General features: G+C 33.9%; 2 protein-coding genes across 2 annotated transcripts; both read right to left on the reverse strand.

The window, feature by feature from the left end:
* Positions 1-8665: 8665 nt before the first annotated feature.
* Positions 8666-10333, reverse strand: LOC140021496 (uncharacterized). The gene is made up of 3 exons (XM_072072481.1): positions 10200-10333; positions 9254-9329; positions 8666-9162 (listed from the first exon to the last, which is right to left on the reverse strand). The coding sequence occupies exons 1-3, from the start codon at positions 10283-10285 to the stop codon at positions 8923-8925; spliced, it is 402 nt and encodes a 133-aa protein (XP_071928582.1). The 5' UTR covers positions 10286-10333; the 3' UTR covers positions 8666-8922.
* On the reverse strand, positions 9677-13738 carry LOC113716972 (putative late blight resistance protein homolog R1A-10). Its single transcript, XM_072072480.1, has 3 exons — positions 11634-13738; positions 11416-11461; positions 9677-10478 (listed from the first exon to the last, which is right to left on the reverse strand). The coding sequence occupies exons 1-2, from the start codon at positions 13736-13738 to the stop codon at positions 11452-11454; spliced, it is 2115 nt and encodes a 704-aa protein (XP_071928581.1). The 3' UTR covers positions 9677-10478; positions 11416-11451.
* Between the last annotated feature and the right edge of the window lie 76 nt (positions 13739-13814).

A 13814-nucleotide genomic window follows, 5' to 3' on the forward strand; every position in this document is an offset into this window, starting at 1 on the left:
TAATCAAGGCTTACGTGCGTGGTTGATGCAGTAGCGAAAGCATAAAAGTAGAAGGGGTTTCATGAACACCTTTCAAATGACAATCATTACACGAACGAAACCCAGCAATAAATCAAAGATTCATAAAAATAAGAGAAATTTCTCAACAATTTGATAAAACCAACAATATTTGAATTATTAGGAGGAAATTTTTTTACGAAAGCCCTTAAAAAAATAATATGTAAACTTTTAAACAAAATCAACTATGTGTCTGGATGCATTTAGGATCCTTATTGACACATTTAATACTAATACTAATATTATTAATTAAAAATAAATAAAATATAGAAATCTACCCTAATTAGAATTCTAAATAAAGTATTAACAATATAGATGAAGAATTCCTGAACCCAGGGATCCTCTATATATAGATGAGGAATTTCTGAACCCAAGGTCCTCATTGTGTATCAGTGGTAGAAGACTTCTGTGTAGAGGTGGCAAATCAACCCACTTAACTAGATTTACCCATACCCGCCCATGAATAGATGGGTATGGGTATCTTAAATTTTTGTATATGGGTATAAATGGGTTACCCAATAATACCCATTTAATAAATGGGTATTATTGGGTAACCCATCAAACCCAATTAACCCATTTAAAATTCTCTCCCCCCCCAAGTCTCTTCTTTTCCCCTACCTTTTTTTTTTTTCAAATTTTTCATTTTGCCATGATGTTAACATTATTATTATTTGTTGGTTTTATCTTATTATTTTATTTTTTCTTAGTTTGTTAACTTGCTCATTTTTTAGCATTACCAATTTATGATAAATTTTAGCCTATTTTCTTATCTTTATAAAATGAAATTTTAAATTTATATATGAAAAAATGTTAGGGGTTCAAAATTTTTGGATTAAGTTTTTATATTAATTTTTATAGTACTTAATTCAAATTTTTATATTCGTATTATTCAATTATTAAATAATAGGTAATTTTGTGACATAGAGTATAAATGAAAAAATTGGTAATTAAGTTTATTGAACATTATAAGTAAATATTTAAAACTAATGATGGGTACAAAGAGTGGTATAAATTGATAACTTAGTTTGCAAAAATGAATTTAATGAGTTAGCAAAAAGTTAAAATAAATGAGTTATAAATGGGTAATTGGGTTACCCAATTCATTTTTTGACTTACCCATTTATACCCATCTAATTAAATGGGTATAAATGAGTTGACTCACTTATACCCATTACCCATTTTACCCAACCCAAACCCGCCCAAGTCACCCATTTTGACACATCTAGTTCTGTGTGTGTAAGCAGACTATGTTTGCTCCTAAAATTTTTCCTTTTCAATGTCCAAATTCAATGTAACGGACAAAGTAGTGGTCCTAGTAGCGGTAGGTTAGGACTCACTATTTTGTTATAAGGAACTCTCTTTGATTTTTGCGCGTGTGGTGGGGAGGGATGGTGGGCGTGGCACTGATAAGTATTACAAGACTTTTCCTTCTTCTTCCGCGTGAAGCTTTATCCAGAGAAGATGCTGTGTTAATCAAGAATTTGGCAAGTGTGGTAGAAGACTTTGACACGTGTGGTGGAATACTGTGGGTCCGTTTGGTTTGCTCTAAAATTTTCCTTTTCATACTTTATTAGGGATGGCAACGGGATGGGGTTGGTCCCTCGCCCCGCTGCCCACAAACTCCCCCCATTCCCGTTCCGTCCCCCGCCTCCCACTCCCCCCGCCCCGCCCCAGCTCCGCCCCGCTTCTCCCGCGAGATTAATAAAATTTTTTTTGATAGGTTAATAAAATTTTATTATAGTTAAATTTTAATAAATAATCAAGTACTAAAATATCAACACATCATCAAGTTATTATTCATTTTAATTTTATAATTGAAACTCATAAAAACAATTAAACAAAAGTTATTTGAATACAATCCAACATGATGAAATAAATACAACTAAAATAGTTAAGTTTTCACTTTTGGTACAAATACAATCACTAATTCATTATTGTGTTTGTGCTTTTTTTTTGAGAAAAAAGTGTTATTCTATTAAGTGTAATTAGAAATTTAGTATAAATGTATTAGTAAATTTAGTATAACTAATTAATAAATTCTATTAGTAGACATGTCTAATTATTCGTATAATTGATAATATCGATTATATTACATACACTAATATACATTATATAATACATCTAACTAATAATATCATTATCATAAGTTTATAACTAATTAAATTACATATTATATATAATTATATATATAATTTTTTTTAGGGTGGCGGGACGGTACTCCCCCGCCCCCCGCCCCGTTTCTAAACGGGGGAAAAAAATTCCTCCCCGCCCCCGCCCCTGCCCCACCCCGTGCCCCAACCCCCACCCCGAGAGCCCCCCGCGTAAAATCTTGTTTAGAACAAGCATGCTATATCAGTAGGCTCAGATTTCACGAGAACTGTTGACAGATTTTGAGTTAATCAATCTCAGAAATTAGAGATGCAGCACAAGAAATGGCATGGTAAGTTATCGTAAAACGATTATTAGCATATTTGGTGTAAGTTCGCAGAGTTTTGATATAATTTTGAATTTTATACAAATTTAGTTATAGATGGGATGAAAAATTTAAATTTACAACCAATTTGGACGATTTTACACCGAAAGGGGAAAGAACTAGACCAATCGGTTGGATTGGACAAATTCCAACTTATGAGACCTGAGATATATATATATATATATATATATGAAGTATGGTTTGGCTAATTGTTACCTGTTTAATATTTGCTGAAAGGAGTCTCATGTGGTTTTTTAAAAAGTATAATTAATTTGAAAAAGCGCTTAAATGCAAAACATAATAATTGGGATTGTGAAACGAATATCCATGCCGATTGGAAAAACAAAACCATATAACTATAAATATAAATAAATAAATGATTGACTATATATATATATATATGTTTGTATGTATGTTTGTAGTAATATGTTAGGAAAAAAATCCAAATTCAAATTTACGCAACTTTCGTATGATCTAACAACTATAACACATTGCCATCAAGATTCTCTTCTTTTGCGTATACGCTGCTTGCAAGGATCTCTTGGGATGGTGGGCATGGTACAGATAAATATCGCAAGAATTTTCCTTCTTCCACATGAAATTTTTTGTGTATGTGGTGGGGAGGGAAGATGGTGGGGCGTGGTGCTGATAAATATTGTAAAACTTTTCCTTCTTCCACTTGAAACTTTATCAAGAGAAGCTGTGTTAATCAAGGCTTACATGAGCGGTTGATGCGGTAGCGAAAGCATAAAAATAGAAGGGGTTTCATGAACACCTTTCAAATGACAATCATTACACGAGCGAAACCCAGTAATAAAAGAGAAATTTCTCAACAATTTGATAAAACCAACAATATTTGAATTATTAGGAGGAAATTCTTTTTACAAAAGCCCTAAAGAAAATAATATGTAAACTTTTAAACAAAATCAACTACGATTCTGGATGCATTTAGGATCCTTATTGACACATTTAATACTAATACAAATGTTATTAATAAAAAATAAATAAAAATATAGAAATCTACCCTAATTAGAATTCTAAATAAAGTATTAACAATATAGATGAAGAATTCCTGAACCCAGGGATCCTCTATATATATTGACAGTATAGATGAGGAATTTCTGAACCCAAGGTCCTCGTTGTGTATCAGTGGTAGAAGACTTCTGTGTGTGTAAGCAGACTATTTTTTCTCCTAAAATTTTTCCTTTGCATACTTCTTGTGGTATTACTGGTCACTCTAAGATGGAACAAGCATACTATATCTGTAGGCTTAGATTTGTTTTTCTCATAATGAATCTTAGAAGGATAATCATATGTTGCCACAATTTCGCAAAAACTGTTGACTGACTACACGAGTATATGATGCATATTGAGTTAATCAATCTCAGAAATTTTGATGCACAAATGACTAGAAATTAGAGATGCATTCAACTAAGGGCCAGGTGGCTTTGTAATTTGCAATGACGACAAATTCACAACAAATATCTGCAGCACTGCAGTATTCAATCAGATCTGGAATATGGGACAAGGAACAAAACAAGAAATATTAACCAGATTAGCAGTCAAAGTAAACGGTAGACAAGTCAGAAGAAAATGGGCGCGAGAGGTTGAAATGAGTAAAAGACACTTTCTAAGATCCATGGCTGCCATTACACAAGAAAAAATAGGGATCTTCTTGAAATATAGCATAGGTGAACAGAAAGGTACATGAATTGGGAAGAAGGAAAGAGGGTAGTATTTTCTTTTTGTAATTAATCCTTGTACTATCAAGTGTTAATATAAATGAAAGCCGTTGTCGTTTGTTGGAAAAAAAAAAAAGAACAGAAAGTTAAATGAATTGGGAATGCATACGAAAAAATGAAGAAATCACAAATGATAACTCATTTTCTCATTTCGAGTACTTCACTCTTGAATTGAGACCATTCCGCTATTAATCTATGTTCTTGGCAGGTATTGTTTTACAGAAAGAAGTGGTGGTAGCGCCTGGGACAAGGAGCATCACATCACATGAAAAAAATAATGAACATTGTAATGTTCATTTTTTGATAAGAGTTTATTTAGATGATTTATTTGAGATATTTACTGTAGCACTTTTTGTGATGTGATGTATGTGAGATAAAAAGGTGATTGGAAAGATAAAAAGGTGATTGGGATTTGTGAGGCAAAATTTTTTTTTCCAAAATCTCTTTGTCCAAACAAACTCACATCATTGGTACAAAATATTTTCCAAGATTTATATTTGGATAAATTTCATTTTGACCCCCTAAATTATACGTGGTTTCCCATTTCAATTCCTAAACTTCAAAATGAGACACTTAAGTTCCCAAACTAGTGAATCCATCCCAATTAATTAAAATATTGACAGAATCTACAAAACCACCAGGTTTTTGCGTCATGTAAAACATGTGCTAGTGACCAAGGGCAAGGATGAAAATTCAAATAAAATTATTAAAAAAGAAAAGGGAATTTATTTTTTAGCACAAAGGAGGGAAAGTTTCCCTCCTTTTATCCAGCACATTCGGGTCATATAATTGACCCGGTCCAATTCATAAAAGGGAAGTGATATACCCTAAGAAAACAGAGACCAATTGGCTGAATCTCCAAATAAAAGATAAAAACTAAGAAGAAAAGAGCATATGAAGATAAGAAAGGAGACAAAGGAAAGATCACATGTTAAATTTATCATGATTAAATTTTTTGCATGTTAGAAAGACACTCCGCTTACTTTGCTTTAAGATGTGAAACAATTGGGGGAGGATTGGGTTGGGTGGTACGGGGGGAGGGAGTGTAAGCAAGAGGTCTCGGGTTCGAGTCCTTCCACTTACACTAAAAAAAAAAAAAAGGATGTGAAAGAATCACTATCCTTACGATGAATTTGCTCCAACAATAAAGGCAATCTTCTATAGGATATAATAAAACTGTTCTCTTGATTTCCCAAAACAAAGTGTAAAAATCGTACATCAATTTTGATTCAATCCTCGTTATAGATGTTAAAAGGGGTGTTTTAAGAGTTATTACTATGTTTTATACAGCGGATAATAATAGTTACAAGAACCGGAGTTAGGATGACCAAACATTTGAGTCCAAACGGGCATAGTGTCTAGAGAACTATCGTTAAATCTTGACACGGTTCGGACTTCCAAACATTTAGTTTGGCCCACGAACATCCACTTTGACAGATTTGCATAGTTTTTGCAAACTACTCAATAATTCCCCGCTAATTTGCAGAACTTATGTATCTTAACCCATGGAGTCTTCAATAATACAATTTTAACTGATGAATCTTAAGCATAATTAGAAGTATCTCTTGATTTAAACTTCCAACTGGTGTAGGTGATTTAAATTTTTAATGGAGTTGTTAGAGTTCTTAAATTGAACTATAACTCTTATATGTATTAATTATATAAGCTTTTGACCCTTTATGTGAGTTTTTAAAATGAAAGATGCTGTAGTTAGCTCTTCTAAGTGTGTTACTTCTGGATTGGCATCTATCTCGATATCAAATGAATCTTAGAAGCATAATCATGTGGTAGCTAGACACTACCAACTGCAAGCCTATAATGTTGCAGACGTTTGGTTTGAACTGTTGTCAGTTGACTGACTATATTATTATGAACTGATGTTGTATTGTACATTGAGGAGATGAGTCCATTATCTTAAGTAATCTAATAAATTTTGATACATAAATGTCCAAAAATGTGGATGTATTTTTAGCTGAGGGCCTGAAGGCTTTGTAACTTGCAATAATAACAAATTCAAAACAAACATCTCCCCCCGCCTTTCATCTAAATTTAGTAGCAGTTTTCCTTTCTCTGCAATTTTGACGAAGCAATTCGAAAAAATGTGAAGTATTTTCCAGGGCCATTACAATAGAATAACAATCCGTAACTTCAAAAAAAAAAAAAAAAAAATTACTGCAGTGTTAATATTGAACTAATCTAAGATCCAAGAAGCACCAAAAATGAACAAAATGAAACTTCAATCAATTTAGCAGAGGGGTCAAACTAAAAGGTAGACAAGCCAGAAGAAAATGGGCACCAGAGGTTGAAATGAGTAAGAGGCATTTTTCATGATTGATGGCTAGCATTACAATTTCCTTCAATCAAAACAGGATTTTTCTTAAGACATAGTATGAATAGAAAGTTCAACCATTGCATAGAACGCATGCAAAATGAGCAAAACACGGCTAAAATCTCACATTTTCGTTGTTCTGGAGTGCTTGACATCATTGCACTAGTAATCTCTGTTATTGGCCATATTGGTTGCCTAATTTTGGTGGGCATGGGTACAGACAAAAGAAGGTAGAGTTGAACAAGAAGGGAAAGTGGAAAACACTGTAATTAGGCAACGCTAATTCATCAAAATGAACTGACCTTATGAATTTTTGTGGAGAATTTTGGTTTAGTTATGGAGACTAGGGAGAAAGATGTAAAGAAAAAGAGTGAGGGAAAAATTTGGGGTGGGAGACAATGTATAAAGTTTCCAACCGACTGTAAATTGTATATAATAATCATTGTAAAGTATCTGGAAAATCATTAAAAACGTCCCTTATATTTTGCAAAATAATTTTTTTCATCCATCATTTTTAAAAGTATACTTTTGCATCCCTTACATAATCAAATTGGTCAAATTTGGTCTCTATCTAGGTTTCTAACTAGTTTTTAGTCGAAATTATCATTTTTTAAGGGCAAAATTGTCAAATTAAAATTTACATAATATGATCCATAGTCCTTCACATTTAACAAAATAATTTTTTTGTCTCTCACATTTCACAAAATGAATTGTTTCGTCCCTCACATTTCACAAAATAAATTTTTTCATTTCTCATAATTTACGTAATAAATATTTTTATCTCTCATTGATCATGTGTACGAATAACTTTTTTTTTAAACTCATGTACATATTTATTTAATTTCACCTAAACAACACGAATAGCACATAATATATCTCTATTTGATTTCGTCTAAACGTACTGTTCAGATGAAATTAAAAAAGATATATACAGGGATTTAAAAAAATTGTTAATTTTTCACTCGTGTTCATTTTCTTTTTCTCGAAAATTGAAACAAAAAAGACATTTAATCCTAAACATTATCAAATATTTATATCGAATTAAATTTGGACAGAAAAAATAAACAAAGGAAAAGTATAACAAAAAGAAGTAAGTGTTTGACACTTTCAAATTTTAAGATAATCACAAGGCAAGAAATTCAACTGTTGGTCTTAAAGGTGGCGAGTAAAAATTTCAAATTTAAATTGCCATTTGTTAGCATGACTATAGAATTTGATTTAGGACCGATTAATTAGATGGCTTTATTACACAACTCAATAAATAATTTATTACCAAAATAGAAAAGGTTACAAATATTAAATAGATTCACATGGTGAAATCAAATAGATATTATATATATATATATATATATAGGTTTAAAACAAAATTGTTAGATTTAAACTCATGCATATATCTATTGAATAGTATATATACAACTACAATTAGTCTGTTTAAGTAAAATTAAATAGAAACATATTACATGCTATTCGTACTATTCAAGTGAAATCAAATAGATATATACATGGATTTTAAAAAAAAATTATTCATACACATGGTCAATAAGGGATGCAAAAATTTATTTTGTGAAATGTAAGGGATGAAAAAATTTATTTTGTGAAATGTGAGGGACGAAACAATTCATTTTGTAAAATGTAAGAGACTATAGATGGATTATGTAAATTTTGATTTGATAATTTTGCCCCTAAAAAATAATCACATGCAAGGCACGTGATGAATTTCGGCAAAAAACTAATCCGAAATTTAGGTAGATACCAAATTTGACCAATATGAATTTATAAGAGACGTAAAAGTACACTTTTAAAAGTAAGCGACGAAAAAAAAATCATTTTACAAATTATGAGGGACGTTTTAAACGATTTTTCCAAAGTATATTGTACAATTTGTAAATAATGAGCATTATCTTGTGAATGTTGTTTTTATCAGTATTACGCGAAATTATATTCATGTAACGAACAAAACAGACACAAATACCATAAACAAGAACTAGAATTTCATCCTTCTTATCCTTCTCAAATCTCCATCATGTATTCCAAGTTAATGACTGAGGGGTACACACTATCCAATTCAATTTAGTATACGGTTTTCCTTTTGAGAAAAAAAAAACTTGCAATTCGAATATTTTTCACTTGATTACAAATTTACAACAATCATTTCCGCTTGGTTAACGGCAAATGAAATTTTTACTGCTATTCTTGCAAGACTTGTTCCCCTTCCCGATGCAATTATTGAAGTAGGTTTCATCAGGGAATAACAATGGCTACTAGTGACAACTTTTTAAGATGATAAGCAAGCTAGTGATGTACGTCCCAGAACCAAGGGATTATCTGTCAAGAACAAGATCAAAAACAGGAAGGGCATGAAGGTTAAGTAGCTCTTGCAAAGCCTCCAGTAGATGATAAAATAATAGATGATCCATCCGCTGGAAAGATTCAATGAACAACCTTGACAGCATCATAAACACTTGGCTGGTTAAGGCATTTGCTGCAGGCCAGTAGTGCATGAAGACTGTCAAGACATTCATGCATGCTGCAGTACTTTGTGGTTTTTTTTGGTTGTCCTTCTGTATATGTAGAACTCTGCTCCATTAGGTGATTGAATCAATCAAACAAACTAGTAGAAGAAAAAAAAATAGAGAATTGGAGCACATAAACCTGACAATTGCAGGCAAATAGCTTTGAGTATAGTTCCAATATCTGTTTAAACGTCAGATGCTCATTCTTGGAGGACCTGCAAAAAAAAAATTGAGTTTTATGTATATGCTGTTTTTGAGCTTTATGAGGAAATGGAACAATAGATAAGCGAGGCGACAGAGCAGAAAAATAAAGCCCACGAAAACCTTAAATTGGGAAAACTGTAAAGATATTTGGTAAACCACAAAGCTAACACTAAATTGGACCATCTGCTCTTGAGTATCGTCAGAAAAAAGGTAGGACTAGTACTTTTGGTCCTTCCAAATGTCTTTCAATTCTAAAGATGCAATTGTTGGAGAAGAACAGAGAGAACATACATTGACTACAAAACACCAGGCAGGTGAAGTAAATTCCAGATTAAAGGCTAATGGAAGTATGAAGAACTACCTGAACGAATGGCTTTCATTACAATTTTCACAACAAAGCATAAGAATTAGACACGAACAAACCACTTTGGCTGTGCCAGTTTAGCATCAAATTATATTTACCCTTTGACCATTTCAGATCTTATATCAAATGGCACAAGACAAAAATTTTGACAGCATTGAGCATCAACTTCTTATATAGACAATGACTATCAGGCTATCTTCCAGATAACCTTCCTTTCCACTGACCGGCAAAAGATGAGAGAGAGTGAATAAGTAGATGCTGCACAAACATCTTTCATAGCCAATCCTAGAAGAGCGGAAGTTACGTGGATAATGCACAACTAGTATGAGCAACTTATAATCAATGATGTAGTTCGCCTTCTGAAGTGTTAGAAAACGACTTGTACAACAAACTTATCAATGCACCAACGCAGAATCATGGTAGAGGCATCATGGAATCATTAAATGCTAGTTTCACTTTCAGGCATCATTTGTCACAGCCATTTGCAGAGAGGTAGAGACCACTTTCCTGAGCTCACCCGTCCCATTCCAACAAGTATATATTAATGGATACTTCATCAAGATATTCATCCAGTTGGTACTCCTGCCTTTTGCTCATTTCCATTTTTCTCTAGCTGGCAGTTGATCTATGAGTCAGAAGTCAGGATATTTTTCTCTTCCATCTATTTCACCGTACTTTTTTCCCTTCTTGAAAGATCTTCTCTTCCCACTTTGATCAGCAACCAACAAATATTGGACCTCGAAAAATTTGAAGTGTTGATACTGCTTATTCTTTCAAAAATGCAACAGAATCGCTCCTAGGATAAATCACAACAGATGTGCTTAAATTAAAGTGCAGAGATTAAATCAAAATGCTGCTTACATGATTTGTGGAAAAACTGAAAATGGTGATCATCTCTTTCACTCTCTCTCTCCCCCTCGCCCAACCACACGCACACACACTCATTGAAACTGCCCGAGCCAAAGAAATTGATTCTAAATTAGACTCGTATTGATAGATTTAAGCCACTTGTTGAAGATGCAACTTACCAACTAATTGCAAATGGGGCATCAGAATGCATGCTAAGTCGGATGAAGAACATAGTAACAGTCTAAATACTTAGAATTTTCTGGTACTACACCCTTTCATCTAGTTTGAAATTCCACCACCCCCAGGACCTTTCAGCATCTTTTCGCTATATCAGTGAGATGGGAAAACAAGAATCCATGAAAATATCTTCAAGCAAATTATTACTAAAGATTAAGTACACAGAAAATAGTATTTATTAGAACCATCTAACAGGGTTCATCTTCATGAAATAAAGAATATATACTTACTTCAACATGTTAATTTCTTTTTGCCTACTGATCTTGGCTTCTTTATGCATATCAAGGTATCAAAAGAAGATGGATAAAGCACAACTAATTTATATACTTTAGAACATACTACAAGAACATAGTTTTTTTTGTTTTAACTCTGGTAAATGCAGACATAAGCAGGAACAAGCTCATGTCTCTAGACGATAAAAAAAAATAGAAAGACAAAACTGAAAAAGACAGATTCTCATGTTTGCCAAGCCGTCATTAACTATACACACATATTCTACCCAACAAGGTTGCAAACGCATACAGCATTCTTTGCATTAAAAAAAAAGGAAAAAGAAAGTCTCAGGTCATTCAGCTATTTACTTCAAGAAAAGAAACCCACTCTGCATTACTTAAGCTGAAATGTAGAGAAGAAATAAAAATGTGTACCTGACATTTATGCTTGTGCTCAGCTGGTTTGAAGGATCATACCAATCTGTAGCCATATTGAAGAGGATTTCAGAAATTAGATAGTTTTGATTACATAAACACATGACCATTCAAATCAAAGAACTGAAAACCTCCAGAAATTGCTTTGCGAAATATGAATGATTATATCATTGAACTGATCCAACATGTACAATTAGTACTATGGGAGTGGATCTAACCTAATAGAGTGGAATTCTTCTCTGCTTTGACTCCCTTTCTGAGGAGATCTAATAATGACGCTCTTTAAGTCCTTGTTTCCCCATTCTCTCTGTTCTTGCAGAATTTGCTCCACAGAATTTACAGCAGACTCACTACACCTTTTCAACTCAATCATTTTAAGAGTGACGCTTTCCCCTAAACAAGGAGGGACCTCTTCCAGCTCCTCACAAAACTCCAAAACCAATTTCTCAAGACAGGAAAAATTATCAGAAGAGGCAGTCCACCTGCGAATGTACAACCCTGACAATTTCAAAAATCGGAGGTTACAGAATTCCCCTTCTGCCATTTCCCATTCTTCCTCCCGAACGGAACGACGGCATAATTTAAGCACTACAAGGTTGGGCAGCTTTCTTCCAATTGCAGAAATTTTACTCCACGGCCAATAATTATAGGAGAGAGTCAACTTTTTCAAATTCAAATTCAATGAGAATTCAAACTCATCTCCACTCATCCCGCTTATCTTAAGTGATTCTAGCCGACTCATGTAGTTCAGCATGAGAATCTCCCCGTGATTTCCACCAGATTTGATTGCTCGGTAACTTTCGTATGTCGCTATTGTTAGCCTGCGGGTGCTCTGTAACTTTGACAGTATCTTTTGTGCACTTTGAGAATAGGGATCGATTGCAAGACTTAAAGTGTCTAAATGTTTTAAATCAGGGGAGCCTTCAAGATTGTCCATGGGAAATATGAAACCACAGGCAGGCAATGATGTGACAAGATGCCTCAATGTTTCAATGTTCCAGATAGTGTTTGGCAACACATAATCTTCAACGCGTGCTTCTACTACAAAAGTTTCTAACCTTGAGAGGTTGGCTATTGCAGATGGGATATCCCCAGCAAACCTTCCAATTCTCAAGTACCTCAAGTGAACGAGGAATACTACTTCCCTTGGAAAATATGAAGTCGGATAAGAATTGTTCCAGAAATCCAGCACTCTAAGAACTTTAGACAGCAGAAATTTGAATGAATTCTTATCCAGCTGTGTATGACTATCACCACAGAAGAGCAAACAACGCAAATTGGGAGAAAACAGTCTTGATTTTGTAAGCCCCATAGTCATGGTGGGGTGAATAGACAATCGATGGAGGTTACATGGTCCAGTAAAAGTTAAAAGGTTATCCACATGTAAAATCTGTAGAAAACTTTCTTCTTTAGCTTTCGCCACGCAAAACTCATGTACCAAATCATGGATTCGGCAAGCTTTGATCCCACCTAAAGATCTTTGTTGGGTAGCCATAACTAAACTTCTCCTAACCAGATCCATCAAATAGTCATCTGCCACATCCTCTAAACTCTTTCCTTCAGTCTTTTGCACGAATCCTTCAGAGATCCAAATCCATAACAACCTTCGGATAGGAATTTCTTGGTCTTCTTGAAATGCACCGAAGTAAAGAAGGCATGGTTTCAAATAATCTGGTAAATTATTGTAACTTAATTCAATTGTCTTCATGCAATATTCATTGTCAACATAAATGCTGGAAGTTAAATGTTTTACAACTTCTTCCCAGCAATCTTGCTCAGTTGTAGCAAGAATTCCGGCAACAAGGACAACTGTGAGAGGTAGGCCTTTACAGTTTTTTGCTGCATGCAGTAAAACATTACTTAATATTGGAGGACAATCTTCTTTGGCAAATAGCTTTTTCTGCAGCAATTCGCAGCTTTCATTATCTGTAAGTGGGCGAAGATGGTGAGGCTCACTATCAAGTTTAATTTGCAATGGCAATTCCTGCAATCTACTGGTTAAGAGAATCCTGCTTCCATTGCAATCATCTGGCAGTGACAGTTTCAATAAATCCCACCCCCGAATGTCCCAAACATCATCCAAAACTATGAGATACCTATTTCCCTTCAACAATTTGCGTAGCCTGTCAGCCATGTAATCTTCATCTCTCCGAAGATATCCAGCTGAGTTCCCACAATCGATATTACACAACATTTGAACTAACAAACTATGCTTGGTATATGCTCGAGAAAAACAACACCAAGAACGAATGTGAAAGTGGGACTTTACCAAAGGATCACCATAAACTTTATTGGCTAATGTTGTCTTACCAAGACCAGGCATACCCACAATGGCAACAATATCCAACCGGCTTGGTCCCCTTACAAGTCCATCAATTATAATTTCCCCCTCATCATTG

This window comes from Coffea arabica, chromosome 11e (assembly GCF_036785885.1).
Source record: "Coffea arabica cultivar ET-39 chromosome 11e, Coffea Arabica ET-39 HiFi, whole genome shotgun sequence".
In the NCBI taxonomy this organism is placed as follows: domain Eukaryota; kingdom Viridiplantae; phylum Streptophyta; class Magnoliopsida; order Gentianales; family Rubiaceae; genus Coffea; species Coffea arabica.